The sequence below is a fragment of the Chamaea fasciata genome, unplaced genomic scaffold, assembly GCF_029207755.1.
Source record: "Chamaea fasciata isolate MVZ Bird 193981 ecotype frontalis unplaced genomic scaffold, bChaFas1.0.hap1 SCAF_6, whole genome shotgun sequence".
NCBI lineage: Eukaryota > Metazoa > Chordata > Aves > Passeriformes > Sylviidae > Chamaea > Chamaea fasciata.
The window spans coordinates 71,121,161-71,137,663 of record NW_027094091.1 but is presented as its reverse complement, the minus strand read 5'-3'; the positions used below and the strand labels follow the sequence as shown (position 1 = coordinate 71,137,663).

General features: G+C 46.4%; 1 protein-coding gene across 25 annotated transcripts in view; it reads right to left on the bottom strand.

The window, feature by feature from the left end:
- Positions 1–6,783: 6,783 nt before the first annotated feature.
- ANK2 (ankyrin 2) overlaps positions 6,784–16,503 on the bottom strand; it is a 181,915-nt gene continuing 172,195 nt past the window's right edge. For 17 of the 25 annotated variants that reach the window (XM_066184818.1, XM_066184825.1, XM_066184829.1 and 14 more), the window contains 6 exons: positions 15,885–16,164; positions 13,831–13,914; positions 12,692–12,856; positions 11,585–11,767; positions 10,622–10,713; positions 6,784–9,007 (listed from right to left, as the gene is read on the bottom strand). In XM_066184818.1, coding sequence (XP_066040915.1) covers positions 8,824–9,007; positions 10,622–10,713; positions 11,585–11,767; positions 12,692–12,856; positions 13,831–13,914; positions 15,885–16,164 — 988 coding nt within the window. In that variant the 3' untranslated portion in view covers positions 6,784–8,823. Of the gene's footprint in view, positions 9,008–10,621; positions 10,714–11,584; positions 11,768–12,691; positions 12,857–13,830; positions 13,915–14,330; positions 14,424–15,884; positions 16,165–16,503 lie in introns of all 25 variants that reach the window. The other 8 variants (XM_066184811.1, XM_066184814.1, XM_066184835.1 and 5 more) reach the window with 1 other exon arrangement.

The following is a 16,503-nucleotide window of genomic DNA, read 5'->3' as shown; positions in this document are numbered from 1 at the left end:
GTCACTCCACAGCGCTGCCAGAAGCCCTTCTCCAGCTTTCTTGTAGCTCCTTAGCTGCAGTGACTTCACACGTGTGTGCATTTTCCGGGGTTTGTTCATTATTTTTTTTTTTTATTGTTCTCCTTTACTATTCCAAAGAGTAAACGTAAGCACACTGGAGCTGGCATAGGAGGGGCTGAGTTGGCTCTCCCGAGGTGGTTTGGCCCTGCCCCTCGTTTCGAGGATTGGCTTCACCTGGGCATGCCAGGTGCTCCTCGTTTCCCATCAGGAGGGAGCACAGTTGCCTCATTTCTCTGAGGGCGGCCGGAGGGAGAAGGTCCCTCGGTCTGTGGGATTTGTTCTCTGCTCCTCTGAGAGGAAACTTCCAGAAATTTGCTGTGGAACTTGGGGCTCTCAAGCCTTCAAGCCTCGGTGGGAATGAGCAGCTTTTCCTGTGAGAGTGGTCTACAAACCGTGAGTTTCAGCCTCGGTGGCCTTGGTGTACATTGTGTGGGGATGTGCTGTGGCAGAGAACATATCTGGGGGACAGTGCCCGGGGGGAAAGGCTGCCAGGAGCTGGTGAAGCTCCAGGGGTGATAATTTAAGAGTTCATGTCCTGCTGATCTGAGCTTCTGGTGGGAAAGCAAGGGTCTGATCCTCTTGTGCGGGGATTACTCTGTTGTGAAAACTTGGATTAAAGTTGTGATTTTTCATGGTTTTATTTTGGGGGGAGGTTGGGGCCCTCGTATGTGAGGGGTTTGGGACTTTGTGTCCTGCACAGCAAAGAAAAGAACCCGGCGGTGATCTGCCACTGAATGTGCTTTGCTTTGCTTTGCTTCCCATGCTGTGAGGAAGAGGCTTTTATTTTTTAAAGCGTGTTTTATGCCTGGAAAACAGAGTATCAGTTGGCCAGGCAAGCTTCCACCTGTGTTGGGACACAGCTGCTCTTGATACTCTACCGGAGCACATGGGCCTTTGTTTAAATGATGTGTTTCATATTTTGGGAGCTTTCAAGTCTGCCCAAGACGCAGCGTGAGAGCAGCTCAGTTAAATGTGCTGGTTTATTTTCGCAGCCTTGGAGTTAGGTGTCCTTTCGTGAAAAAGGTACTGCTGCTAACGTTCCTCTTGAATGAAAACATAGTTTCCGAGGGTAATGGGTTTTAGTGTTCCTAGGAATTTTGCTGGATGTTTGCCAGGACTTTATTGTTGATGAGTTTTTGGTATGTTCCGAACTGGCCACACCTTGATAAAAGCAAAGGAGCTGCTGGAGTATTTTGTGGTTCTTAAAAGATGCTGATTGGAGTTATTGTAGAGCTTAAAGAAATTATGTAAATCCGCTGGTTGCTGTTGATTATTTCCACATGTTCTTGTTTATCCTGGTCACACTAGAAGGAAACGAGAGTGTGAAAATCTTTCTTTGTTATCAGACTAATAGTAGTGGCTTACTCTTTATAGAAGATAACTGTTACGTTAAATTTTGTTTCCTCACAATTTTTTCATGGATTGATAAATGCTGAAATACTTAATTGCATTGCAATTATTGTAAAAGTGTGCTGGTTTATGTGAGGTTCACTTAAAATATCCCTTTTCTGGCAATGGCACATCAGTCACTGCTATTCTGGTACCACTGTGGAGAGATGGAGCCACAGCTGAGCTCTGATTGAAGTTTTTAACTCGTTATCTCAGATGTGCACGTGACTGAGATGTTCTTATGTGGTTTCCATTTCAAAACAAATAATTTGCTTTGCTAATAAAGTTGAAATGCTGGATTGTGGCCTGCTAAAATCCTCCTGGATGAAGCAGACGAGCCATGCTGCAGTTTCCACCACTGAAGTGCTGTAGGAGTTGTGTTTCTCCCTCCATCTGATAAGTAAGAAAAGATATGTTGTGGTTTGAATTATGTTTGCCTAATTTCAGCCTTGTAACTGAAAAGAATCTGATATTGTTCAGTGATTCATAGACTGCAGGAAAAATGATGAAAAGTTATTTATTAAAAGTGAATGTGAAGCTGTAATTGTGGGGTTTTCACATGTGGGGAGGAAATAGGGGAGGGGAAAGTGATGTTGGGGGTTGTACCCCTTCCCTTTTCTGATTTATTTTCAAATGGTTTGTTTGATAAGAGTCTTGAAATACCAGCTGAACAAAATATGGTGCTGGTTTTTAGTTGTATTGATTAGTTAACTGTTCTGATCTTGTTCTAAGAAACACAAAGGAACTAAAGATGTTATTAAAATGGTAGTGATGTTATTTTACTGAAGCTGTGATTATCGTGTTCTTTAGAGGTACGTGAGGAGGAAGGGGCATTTGAGTGAGTACCAGTTGAATTTGTATCAGCAGAGGATGTTATGTAATGCACGGTTTTCCTGGGGTTTTTATGGATCTGTCCATTTCCGTGAAAAATAGCTTTGTGCAAAATGCAATTAAGAACCGTGTTCTTAGTCGCCACTGACAATTAGCCTGTTCATTCGTATTGCAAAGGGAAAAAGTATCAAATCCGTGAAACTGTAACCTGGTCTCCCAAACTTAAACTGCAGGTGGTCTCTCTGTGTGTATTTCTCCGTTTATTTAACTCTGTTTAAGCACTGTTACTGTTGTAGAAAGCCACAGGAAAACTCTTTGGAATATACTTTAGAGTCAATGAGGATTTTCAGAACACAGACGGTGCTTTCAATGCAGCATCTCCAAGTCCCGTTTGCCGGGGTGGTTGATGAGACACTGAACAGTTGGAAGTGCAGCCGTTTAGGTTTGGGATGAAACTTTCTGAAGGGTCAGGTTGGGCTGAGCCCACAGGTGGTCCAGCCTGTGCCTTACCTTTACAGCCTTCTCTGGGTTTAGCCAGCTAAGGTAGAAACAGGAGGGCAGAAACTGTTCACCTTTTCCCATTTTTTTTTATTTCTTTTAAATATTCTTCGTTGGCCAGAGAATGTATTTGTGTGACTGTAAATTAATTTAAGAAGGGGAAAACTTTTGGGGAGCTTTACAGATTGGGAAGAAAATACTAGGGGGGGAAAAAAAATACCCAAAACCACCAAAAAAAAACCCCCAAAACTGTTACACCAACACCCCAACCGCAGAGGGTTGCAGCCAGTGGTTCTAGACAGATCAGAGCACAGAGTCCTCGTGTTCCCTGGCTGCAGTCCTTCGAATCAGGTGAAGGGTGGGAACAGGGAAGCGCTCTGAGTGCAAATAATTACATACGGTCTTTAAATTCTAAAATTTCGAATAAGGGATGGGAAGTTTTGCGCCAATAGTATCTGACTGCAGAAAAAGCTAAAAAAAATCGTGGGAGTATTACTCTGGATTTTTTTTTTCTACGAAATACTGATGGTTTGCTGCACTCTAGTGGTGTTCAGTAGAAAGCCGGGCCAGCTCTGCTCAGAGAAAGCCGGGAGGTTATTTCTGTCTGACTCACGGAAGTTCCACCGGCTCTTTTAAGCTGTATTTTGGCACTGGAGATAGAAATAGAAATAGGTACTTTCAGATGCTCCTCGTATTATTCTCTGCGTGTTTGGGGAGAGTGGATGAGGAGGGACCGGAGGTTTTGTCCTCACTGCGAGTTATGACTTAATTAATTAATACTCGATATTATCAGCTCAGTCCTGCTGATTAGCACCGGTGGGTTTCCACTGTATAGCTTAGACGGTGCACAAGAAAAAGGCCGGGACTGACTCACTACTCTGCAGTATTTCAAGGAATGGTCCTTTAGGCGTGTGGGATTCATATTTCTTTAGATGTCTTTCCCTTCAGCCTGGTATTGTGCACCTCGGAGCTAAAGCAGCCTCACATGGAGGAGGGAGGGCTGGTGCAGCCTGTGTCCTTACCCGGCATGAACGGCTGGAAAGATTCTCCTGTCTTGCCAGCAACTCCCCAGCTGAAGTCACAGGGGGTCTGCAGATAGAGCAGCTGGTTCTGTGTACCCTGGGAAAGAACAGGCTCTCTCCAAGGTGGCTTCCCCCACGTCCTCTCCAGAAGTTGGGTTAATGTTGGAGCAAATGTTGTAATTCACATCCTCTGGAGTTCATGGAGAGGGACGCTGTCCCGGGCAGAGTGGGAGCTGCAGGCCAAGGTTAGTGGGGAAGGGTCCAGAGCTGCAGAAGGGCCTGCAGGCTTTCCAAACCTCTCCTCAGAGAAGGGTCTGGGTGCAGGCACATCCAGGCTTTGTGCGTGGTCTGTGTCCAAGGACAGGTGTAACTGAAGCTTTACCCTGCAGGACTAAGGATGGTGAGCCACATTTATGCATATAAAACAGGAAATGATTTATTATGGTAATAAATAGACTAAAAGACCTTAATGAAAATGATCTAGTACCCAGTGGGGGTAGCTGGAGGTGTCAGTATAGTGCACTCTTTCTGAAGGAATACGGAAGCAATGATTTTAAAGCTAGTTGGTAAGGAGAGATGGGTATTGCTCATCCATTCCAACAGCTGTGGGCCCATCTTATTTCTCAGCCTTGAGGAATAACCTTGAGGGGAGATCCCACTCGAGGGGAGGCATCTTCACACCCCCTGGGAAGGGCCGTGGTAGGAGACCCCCCGTTTTACTCACGATGTAATTCTGATATTTCCTTCTGGGGCTCATGAAGCAAGAGGGTGTTGTGGGCAGTGTGGGAGTTTCAGACAGATTCGTAGCGCTTCTGTAGGCTTTCAAATGCACTTTTGATTTTTTAATTTTTTTTATTTTAATCCTATTATTCTGATAGCTCCCGTGGGGTCCTGTGGACACAATAACACAGATCTGAAATGATAGGACAAAGGGGAAAAGATAATCCTCACGGTCAGCCAGCTGCTGAAACAATAGAAGCAGAGGAAACAACAGTTAATTAATTTGGTCGAGATATTTCTTTGTGTTTATTTGCTCTTTTAAATTTATTTTTGATTTAATTATAGGGAAGCGAGGTGACAGGTGAGCTCAGCTTTAGCCTTAAGCTCAGCAAGAGCTGTGCTGGGCCTGATATGATGATCACTCAGTATCGCTTTAGTCAATAGACAAAGGAGGTGTTGGATTTATTTAAAAAAAAAAACCCCACAACCTAATTTGACCAAAAAGGATGTTGATTTGATGGAACAGATCCAGAAAGCAGGGGAGAAAAGGGAGTCAGTTGGTTTTGGAAGCAAATGGGTGCCCTCACTAGACAGTCAGTGCTCTGGAAATGTCCTGCCGGCTCAGCGGGATCGATGGGTTCAGGTCTGTGGTGGGGCGTGAGCAGGTTTCCTGTCGGGGGGTGGTTGTGTGGCCGCATGTCCTTGTTCGGGCTGTTATTGTTTCAGCTGAAGGAATGAGCTGTGGGTTCAGTGTTGCGTCTTCACAGCCCCGCAGCGTGCAGTCCCCTGGCAGGGACAGCGGAGCAGGAGTGTGCCTATTGCTGCTGCCACAGCTGAGGACAGGGTTAGGCCTGGCAGGACAAGCCAGCTCTGTGTAGGGCACTGGAGAACACAGCAAAGGCCGAGGATCCAGCTGCTCTTTCTGGCGTTGTCACTGTGCTGACAAGAATCACAGCCACTGACCTCTTTACCAGATATTTTGAGACCTGACAACTGTCCTAGCTTTGGGCTGTTCTCAAATGCTCCTTCCCGTGCCAAGTGTTTGCAGCAGAGTCAGACCTGGGACATGGTGAATGTTTTAGGGTGCGGGTGAAGCCGTTTGGGTTTATTTCCTTAGGGAAGCGTACTGGATGTGGAAGTTGCCCGCTATCAAAGGCCTGAAGGTACAGGCTGTAGTGTGTGGAGTATATGGCTCATAGCTACAAAATCCATCGATTACCCATGGCATGACCTGTCAGCAGAGACATCTGTCTGTTTTCCGGCTCACTGTATTCTGTGTTGTGAATCCATGTGTTCTAGGAAGCGCCCACAGGATGCTCCACCACTTGTAGTCCAATTTTATGGAATATTAAGTGAAAATATAAAGTCATCAATGGAAGGAGACAGGTACCACCCTTTGGTGGCACCTACCACTAAGGTCATCGGGGACAGTGGAATTGAGCCAACAGCTCTCTGCTGGTCATAGAGCCCCACCGGCATCTTCCAGGGTTTGCTGGGAAGAGAGGCAGGACAGAACAGGCTCTGCTAATAAAACCCATTGCTGGGCTGTGTTATGTTCGGACTAGAAAAGGTTCTGGTTCATATACTTTGTAGGCAGAAATAGAAAGCCTTTTGCTTCTCAAGGTGGAATGCAAGAGTAACTTAGTACTTGAATTATTGCTGCTACTTGTGAGGGCATGTCCAGTGCAAAGTCAGTCCCTGGATTTCATGACTTGTTTGTTAAAAAAAAATATAAGAAATGAATGGGACTAGAGGAAAGGTGTTTAGGTATTAAGGAGAAGTGGCCAGTGTCTTTCAGTGAAATAGTGTTTCTGCTTGGGAGTACTGACGTTGTCGGGTGAAGCTGACCGGGTTGGGATTTAAAAACATATAAAAACCAGTGCTAGTGTCTCCATTTCCCTGACACTGCCAAGCTCTCCAGCACGGGCACCGAGGCTCACTGGGCCGCATGCATCTCTGTAATTCCCCAACAGTTATCCCTGGCTGTTTGTCCCTGCTTGTCCTCAGGCCAGCGTGACAGTTGCATGCCGGAGGGGCGCGCGGTGTCATTTGAGGTTTATACACAGTTGCCTGTCCTTGGAAAAGGAGGAGGAAGAGAGGAAAGAGGAGCTTTAGGCTTAGGGGCTGGCGTTGCTGTGTCTGTGATGGGCGAGCAAGCTGGGCACAGAGGGACCGGGGCTCTGACGGTGCAGCTGAGGTCGCCGCGCGGGCACCGCCCCTCGTCCCACCACAGCAGCAGTAAAAGCGAGTGAGCCACCGTTGCTACATTTAACACTTGTACATTTTTATTTAGTTAAATCAGCCATTGTACACATTGCAGCTATGTATTGTTAGTGTTGTATCTTTTTAATTTTTAACTAATACATGCCCTCATAGATATATTCAGTTAGTGTTATCACCATGGGAACAAGATGCTGATTCGTCAACTTAAAATTCACTTCTTCTCACAGTATTCAAGTTCTCTGATAACACAGCAAAAAATCAAAATAAGAGGTGAATAACCATTATGCTGTTACACAGAACATCATCTGCACCGCAAATAACACAACAGAAATGCATTTCTTGAGAGCCCCATCCTTGAAGACCCTCCCGTGCTGTCTCGGACAGTCAGGAAGCCATGATGTGCTGTGAGATGTTTCATCACGGGTCTCATTCGGTTTGGCTGCCAAAACACTTTTTTTTTTCTTGTAGTTTCCTTTCTGGCCTGCCCAAAAAGTGTCAGCATGGCACCTCAGGTGGTTCTGCCCACAGGAAGCCAGAACTCCAGAGATGTTTCCATGCTTTTGGCATCATTACCTTAATGAGGAAGTGCCCTTGTTCTGAGCACTGAGTGAGTCATTGAAAAAAAACCAAACAAAAACCCAAAGAACGCTATAATTGTAGAAGGCCAGATAAGCTTGGACAAAGGATTGCTCCTAGAGGAGAGGGTCGGTTTTACTCTGCTGTTGAGTCTACTATTAAAAAAATTAAACAGCTGTTTAAAAGCATTAAGTTGGTGTGTATGTGTGTAATGCTAAAACCCTACAGAGCTCCCTCCATTAAATATTAAGGTATAGAACACCCAAAAAACATCAGATCCCTACATTCCCCTTTTGGAAAATAAAAGTGCAGACATGCTAATGTGGTTTTCAGAGGGTCGGTTTAGAAATATATATATATATAATATAGTTACATAACAAAATATGAACAGAAACCGTCTGCCGAGGATTGTGAGCACTTGTTCTTTAAAAAACACTTGATCAGAAGATAAAAACTGCTCGCTCAGTGCTAAGAGGGCCAAGAAGCTGACATGGTTCTAGGAGGGTTTGGTTTTGACCTTCAAATGCCGCATGCGTGTATCGGCTAAGAGGCAATCTCGATAAAACACGGTGAATTAATTATTCTCCTTGTATAGTGGGTAAGTCTTTGTCCCGTAGGTATCTACAGTGCAGTGGCCAGCAGGAAGCACCCCCAGTTGGTCGGTGAGGTCGGCTAAGCAGTGATGGAAACGGGAAACTACCGGAGTTAGGATTGTTTAACACACCCTGCCACGGGTCCAGATCTATAGGCTTTAATGCCGTATGCGAAAGTGCCGCAGGTAGAGCTGCTAGCAACTCGGATACCTAGGGGGAGATTTTTCTTTCTTTTTCTTTTGGAAATGTTTCAGTGGCTCTCTGAAGGTGTCTGCACTATTAATGGCCACAGGCAGCTGTGATTCATGTGAACAGCTGCCTTTTGCCTGACTCTCGCAGCCTTTGCCTAGACCAGTTCTCTAAACAGTAAGTCTTAGTACTCGGTAGCTCCGCAGCGCTTCCTCCTGGGTCAGTCAGCGTTCGCGGTCCGGGTGGTGCCGTTCTGTGACCGGTCACTGCTCCGCAGGGTCACCGCACCTCGTAACCCACGACGGGCAGTGAGCGTTCCGCGGTCTCGTGAGTTCAAATACTCTGCTATTTACAGTTTACACGTCAGCTCCTTTGTACGGTGCATGTACACAGTCAGTGGAAGAGGCCTGTCGATGAAGTCTGCTTGGCAAGGGCCGTGTCAGTAAGCGAGCGCCAGAGCGAAGGGACAGGGACGAGTGGCGACGCTGACCGGGTGCCAGCGGGGCGGATAAACCATCCTGCCTGAAGGATGCTATCTTTGGTCACAAATTAGCTTACAGGGTGAAAAAATCCTAACAGCACAAAATGAAACTTGGGAGGGGGGAGAAATGAATTCACTGCAGCTGCACAGGTAGGAGGGGCAGTGACGACTCTGCTACCCGGGGACGGTGACGGCTGCGTACGGGAGGGGTCACGTGGCGCTGTGTAGGGGCGGCAGCTTCTCACTCGGCCTCCTGTGTCCAGTCCTCTTGGCAGAAGTGCCTAAGAAGCTGCTGGAGGTCATGCTGGAGGTCATCCCTGGGCAGCGCTTCTGGGGTGTCTTCCAGCTCTTCTATGTGAACATGTTTTCCATAGCGGTCCTTCATCACGGTCCTCTTCTGTGTGCTGGCTTTACTTAGTATTGTCCTGGAACCAAAAAAAAGGAGAGACCTGAGTTAGAAAGGCCACAGCTCTGGAGGTCTGAGAGAATTGTGGTTTTCAGCATTTTCCAAGGCAGAATTATACATGCTGGAGAGAAGGCACAGCAATGTGTAACCATTATGCAGTTGTCAACTCCTATGGATTTTTACCCCTTTTCTTTTATATAGTCTCTGTATTCTTTACACATATATTTGTAGCCTATTATCATAACTGAGCTTGAGTATTTTCCTAGGCAGAAAGACAAAACAAATTCCAGGACCCCTATACTGTCTTGGTATTCCTTAGACTCCAAGGTTGATATCAGCGCTTTGAGACAGATTTTTACCAACAGGGCCAAGTCCTCATCCAAAGGAGGGTGGCTTTAGGAGGTACTAGAGACCGGGGGCATTACTTCACTGGGTGTGCTTTTAACTGGGGCCTCTTGTCAGATACGCTAAGCTGCAAAATCAATGAAAAACCTTGACACGCGTCATGCAGGGTGCGCTTCCTCAGCGTTTTCCACCTGAGGATTCTTGTTACCACCCCATGTCCGCCTCTCTTTTCTAGAACCACAGAGAAAGGCATGAAAGTGGATGGAGAGTGAAGGATGAAGGTGTGGAGACTGGATGATGAATGGAGACTGAAAGATGGGGGTATGGTGTCAAAGCGGATTGAGAATGAATATTGCATGGTAATTGGAACATGGATGGAGAATGATGATTGGAGCCTGGATGAGAATGAATGGATGGGGGGTGACCATGTGTGGAGGAGGCCCACCAGGGCCTGGACCTCCAGAGGGACTGAGTGAGCTGAGGTAGCCACGGCAAGGACTTGCTACATTTACTGCTCTGGCTTGCACCCCTCTGAAGGAGAAAGACCTCTGTGAGAGAGCCTTCTCTGCCAGAGGAGGGGAGGTCATCTCCTCTCTCCTGCACTCTGTTATCATCCGATTCATTCTCCATCATCCAGTGATTCATCCATTCTCTCAGTCATCCAGTCTCATTCAGTCACTGTTCATTCACCTAGCTCTTCCTTCATTCTCCATCACTCATCCAGTCATTCCTTATCCATATCTTTATTCTCCATCATCCTGTCATTCATTCATTTATGCCTTCAGCCATCCAGTCATTCCATCTGCTCATTCATTCTCCATCATTGATCCCATCCATTCACCTAGCCCTTCATTCGTTCTCCATCATCTAGTCATTCCCCATCCATCTGTTCATTCATCCATCATCCCTTCATTCTCCATCATCCATTCTCCATCCATCACCTATTTATCCATCATCCCTTCATTCCCCATCATCCATTCTCCACCCATCCATTCCTCTCCCTTTCCATTAGAACTCTGCTGCTTTGCTGAACTGATCAAACTCCATTCACCCCTTGTGCAGGTGGGCATTTTCCCCTATCTGGCCCCGGAGGCCTGCAATACAGACCAGCCTTTGTACTAGCTCCTGTAGCAGTGGTGTGTGAGTGCTTTATTTCAGTGTTCTTTATGCCATCGCCGCTGCCGGGTTAGTCACTGCTTTAGTTCCACTGCAGGCACTCACTGCAATCCACTCCTGTGACACTGTTAATTTGTTTGCAGTAACACACCATCAGCTTGCCAAGCCAAACCTTTTAAGCACTGATCCATCGTCTTTCTTGATTTCTTTCTCTACCAGAGCAGGGACGTGCACTGTCATGTGGTGACCTGTGTAGCTCAAAGCCTCCAACGAGAACATAAACTTCAAATTACAACACACCCCAAACACCTGGGTTTGTCCTTCATGTTCACACAGCCCAATGCTGAGAAAATGCTGAACAGGCACCTGAAAGTAGCAACTGCATCCCTTAAAGCATCCCTCCCTCCTGCAGACACATCACATACGGTTTCTCCTATGGGGCAGTTTCATTTCAGCCATGCTTGTACCAAAGCGTGTCACAGTAGTGGCTCCAGACTTGTGGAGTTATTGAGGTGGCAGCTGGGAGCTAAGTGTTCCTTCCCAAGCCATTTCTTTGAACCATTACCAGACAGTTCTGGCCTCTGTAAGGGAAGGGGAACCAGGCTGCTCGTCCAGATTCCTGGTCACAAAACCCAAACCGTATACCCGCATCACTTACTGCGGCACAGCTTTTATCTATTTCTCTATTTTGTGTATTTTTTTCCACCTCTAAGACATGCTAATCAAGGGGAGAAGAGACTGGATCCAGGGAAGGAACGCATCCATTTACCCAGGGTGGGGCTTTACTGTAACCACTTCTGCAGTTACCTCCATGACTGGTAGGTAACACACGAAGGAGTTTTAACTGCACTCACACCCAAGACTTGTAAGAATTTCACACAAAGCTTCCATGATGTTTTCCTTTGGTCTTAGCAAGTGTCTTACCTAATTCTGCAATGTCAGCTTTCACTACACATTCTTTATTTATCATCTTTTTGTAAGATGAGTCTAAGAACAGAGTTACACTCAGCTTAGGACTCACCAGCTGAGTCTGCTGGGCCACCAGCAAAACCTTTCAGGAGAGCAGACTTTGTCCCTGGGGTTGTGGAGACACTTGCTGAAATGCTGTAAATGTATCAGCAAAAGTGATTTTTACCTCTTCGAAGTCCTCTTTGGCTGACGGCAGATCAGAAGCCAGGCTGGCATCCCCCAGGTGTTTCTCCGTCCTCTCTCCATGCACTACCGTGGTCTTTATGACCTTGCTGACTTTCCGGCCCTCCACTGGTTCGGACTGGAATTTGGAGGCACTAGAGAGAACAGCAGGTTCGGACAGGGTCACCTGCAAGGTTAGAAAGCACAAGTAAGCTGGAGATGAATTCCACCCTTTGGGCCAAATTAACTTCTGTGTCCATGGGCTCCACACGGCAAAGTGTAGATCTGATAGGGTCAGCTGGAAAGAAAAGGAGAAAAAAAAAAAAAAATAAGGAAAAAGAGAAAAAAAGGAGGTGGGGGAAGAAGTAAAAGGGAAAAAAGAAGGGAAAAATGGGGATAAAGGAGAAAAAGAGAAAAAGAAGGAATTATAAGGAAAGAGGGGGGGAAAAGGAAAAAGAGGAAAAAGAAAAATGGAAAATAGAAAAAAGGAAAAAAGGAAAAATAGAAGAAAAAAGGAAAAAGGAAAATAAAAAAGGACAAAAGATAAAACAAGGAAAAAGAGGACAAAAAGGAAAAAAGGAAAATAATGAAAAAAGGAAAACAGAAAAAAAGAAAAAAACAAAAAAAGGGGGGAAAGAAAGGAAAATAGAAAAAAAGGGGAAAAAATTAAGACTTTTTTCTTATTATTTTACTCCTACAGAATTAATTCTGCTGAGTAATTCTGGCAAGCAAAAGTCTCAGCGATGTTTTTCACAATTCCAATGACTCCTTGCTCCACCTTGCTTTTGGCCCAGCACTGCTGAAAGCACGCCCCCACTGCCAGCTTTTGCCCTCCATCACAACTCAGCTGTGCTGATCCAAATGCCTGTAGGGCCAGACGGTGCAGCGTGGCAGGAAGGCACTTACCTTTCTGGGTGTTTTTTTTGTTTTAATCACCTGGCTCTGAAACAGTTTTTGTTTCAGTCACAGGAAGAAGAGACCAGCAAGGTAAATTTACTGTAGCCGTGGGGCTCTAGGAGTGAGTGGCAGAATGAGCACGCTAAGCCACAGGGACGAAGAGCCCTGCTGGGGCGCTGCTGCTCTGTGCCACGGCAGGCAAAGCACGCCCTACCTCCGAGTGCTCACTGTCACTCTTCAGCACAACTCGCTTCACCACTTTGGAATAACCATCTCCCTCTTCCACAGTGACGGGGGCTTGCGGTGTTCCCTGCATTAGCACTTCCTCTTTTTCCGCGCCATCTGGAGCAACGTAGCGCCGGATGATCTTCCGAGTCACCTGAAGGAATGGAGTTTAGTCCCCAGAGAAGTAGCAGTAAAAGATCCCTCTTTGTTCTCTATCTAGTCTTTGCTGCTCAAAGGGCATTTTGTCCCACGTGAAAGAACCTGCATCTAGATGGTTCCTTGTTCCATTCCTCAACACCTGCTCAAGAGGCTCATCTGGTGCTAAAGCCCTCGAGGCACTGGCTGGCAAAGCAGGAAAAGAATTACAGGGTTCAAGAAGTAAAACTGCTCAGGAGGAGGATGGTTGTGCATCGTTCTGTGGATGACCCAAGCCTTTATGCTCACACCTGTGCAGCATGACCAAGGAATCTTTGCCTGGGGTGGTTTACTCTACCAGGAATTCAAAGAGGTTCCAGAGCCACCCTATCCAGCTGAGGGGGTGTGATGTCTTCTCTGAAGACAGAACACGGGCTTTGCCACCGGCCCAGCTCAGCCAAGTCCTAAGCCAAATCGCTGAGCACCGAGTTGTCAGATAAAAAAAGGAACACAGAAGTTCCCCTTTCACTTCCAGGCCGTGCAGATTTGCTTTTCTAAGCAGGATCTGATTTTGAACACCTAGACTCTGGGCTTATCTGACCCTTACAGACCCAGCCTTCCATTGCTTTCATTAGGACAAGCAAACAAACAAACATCTCAGATAAGACTGTGCTGGAGTGGGTTTTTTGGTGGGGTTTTTAAACAAGAATCTTTCTTCTAAAATGTGTGGTTCTATGCAGAATTTTCCTTAGCTTTTAGCGAAAGTTAACAAACTACATCCTGTTAGGTTATACACTGCAACGCAGAATGGTTTTGAGAATCTAAATTGTTGTTCAAACTTTGGTATCTCCCATGAGCCGAAATTCTCATTCCTTCCACTGTCTACTCTTTGAACCACGCCCCTTCATAGCAGGAAGTCTGGCATTTCTGTGGATGATTTTTCCTTCCTTTTACGGAGAGGAGGAAGGTAGCAAGGGGCAGAACTGACAATACCTTCTTTACCACTGTGTGGCCATGTTCATCTGTGTACTGCTCTTCTGTGACTGTTTCTGGTGGCATTTCAGGCATGCTATCGGCCTGTACGACAAAGAACAAAGCTGTGTGAAGTGAGGCCTTCGTGCGCGTCTTGAAATAAGCCGTTTTAAAATCAGTTAATTGGTTACAGAATGGAAAGAATCAGCAGCGTTAGGGAAAAAAACCTGTTCTGCAAATAAATCCTCAGAAAGGCATGCAAGGAAAAGTGATGCCACAGCACACGGGCAAAGATACGTTAGTTGACCTTGTTGTGCATGGGGCTGACAAGCCTTCATCCTCCTCCTACCGAGGCATCTATGGAATTTAGAGTGGGGTTAGCAGTGTTACTGTAATCCTAAGGTATTGGAGCGGCGGTATCCAATGGAGATGCATTCTTTGGGAGCATCCCAGCTTGAGGAGCAACACCAACTCAGGGCCTAAGGCAGCACAGGCTCATGCAGTCGTTCAGCACTCGGTACCTGAATGATCACCCGGCGCCGGATGACCCTGGTAGTGACCATCTCGTCCTCGTCCGAGCTGAGCTCCAGCTCACCTAACTCCTCGGCTAACTCCTAGGGGAAGCACGGAAGCAGGACTCTGTATGTGGCACTAGCAGTAGCTACAGCTTCTGTCTCCCTACACCAGCTCTGCGATTCCTACATTTTGCATATGCTTTCTGGGTTAATTACACAGAAAAAAATATACAAAACCCTTTTAATCCTCCACAGGGGGAAGTGCAGAGCGCAGGGTACAGACAGTAGGACTGAACAGTTTTAACTAGAGGACAGTGTAGCAGTAGCCTCAGAAAGATCAGGAAAAATTAGTAACAAGTGCTGAACTTGTCTATCCTGCATAAGGAAGAATTAAAAATTTAAACCAACGCGGCAGAAGGCAAAGAGAGGCAGAAAAGAATCAGTTGGGAAATAGGTCCAGTATAAAAACATAAAGGGGAAAATAAATAAGGGGAGGTGGGGGGTGTTTTTGGTGGTACCAGCTGCTGCTGTTGTTTCACTTCAGTGAAAGAAGAGGAAAAGCAGTGCATTGTTTGGAGGGCAGCCTGTCCTCCAGCAGCCCTTGTTCTGAGCCCTGCTCTAGATATTCTATCAATCGTCTGATACACTTTAAATTCCACCTTGCCCTGAGATCCCAGAGGCAAAGCTTTGAAACCCTTCATTCTAGAGGTGATACCTTTGGCCACATAGCAGCAAAGAGAGAAGGGCCTGTTTCTAATGAACGCAAAGGTGAAACAATTTCTTCCTCAGCACAGCTCCGCCTTCTCTGCTCTGACTTGACATACAAAGCTCATTTCCTGCCCAAGGATGCCTGCTCCTTTTCTTCCACTTAGAATGGGAAAAGCAAGCTGTTTCTTCTTAAACCTTCATCTGCCAGGAAACTTTAATTCTCCACTAAAAGCCGTATGGTTGCCCTCTTTCCTTGCTGGTGGATGTCTTCCCCTCTCGGAACGCTGCAATGCGGTCCCTTCATTCCACACAAGACCTGCCTTGTACAGTTATTGATATCCTCTTCACTCTCCCGTCTCTGTATCTCTTTACTGCCTGCTACATAAACATCATTCATCCCCTACATCCTCAGTACCCTGCAATGCATTGCTGCTGTCTCTTTTCCATCTCACTGATTCACAGACCTTTCCCACCATTTCTCACGCTGCTCTGGGCTAGCCTTGCCTTTCTTCATGAGCTTTACTTTTATTACTTGGCCCACATGACATCTGTTTCGGTTTGTTTCTGCCCCTATTACTGACACTCTGTCTCTCTCAGGCACAGATGTAGCTGTCACAGGCTGAAGAAGGGTAGAGCGAAGCCAGAATTACCAGTCTAGACTTTGGGTTTGCTTCAACTTTGAAAACCTCAGGAGAAAAGCCTTTACCTGACCCTTTTAACCGCAGAGGGAAGGAGAAAAAAAACTCAGTGCCAGATGCAAATTCATCACAAATATTCTTATCTTAAGCAATGAGCGAGACATAAAAATTGGTTTACCGTGTCAATTACATTGAGGAAAAGTTGTTCATTTACCTTTTCTAAAGATTGCTCTTCATAGTCCCTTCCAGAGTTCTCCGTCTGCTCCTCCGTGGACTCCACTATCACGAGACTAGATCTCCTTGGAGAGAGGCTTTCCCGGTGGAGCTGGGGCTCCTCAGGCTCTTGGACGATGGGGGAGTCCCCTCTCTGTGCCGAGGACGGAGGCTGCGGGGGCGCTCTCTGTGATTCTCCCTTTGCCGTGCTGGAGCGCGCGGATTTTCCGCTCGCTGCTTTTCCAGCTCCCACGGACTGCTCCGTTCCTGGAGTCGTGACACTGTGAATTACAGGCCCAAGCGAGTTACCACCACGCAGTGCTTCCCAATTTCCAGCAATGGGACATTAGGCACTGGCTTCATATTGTTATGTTGTCTGTTGTCCAGCAAAGTCTAGAAATAACTGATACCCCTTGACAGGAGCTACAGAGTATTCTGGCTGGGAATCCCACCCATCTTCCCGAGCAAATCTCCAAATGGATATCCAACCCCTCCGTGCAATTCTGCAAAACTTGGCATTTGTAAAGTATTTCAGAGAGCTTTGCTGTCACTTGTGCCCTCACATCTCTACATATTACCATTTATTTTTCTAGTGGGAGAGCCCGGATCACTATAGAAGG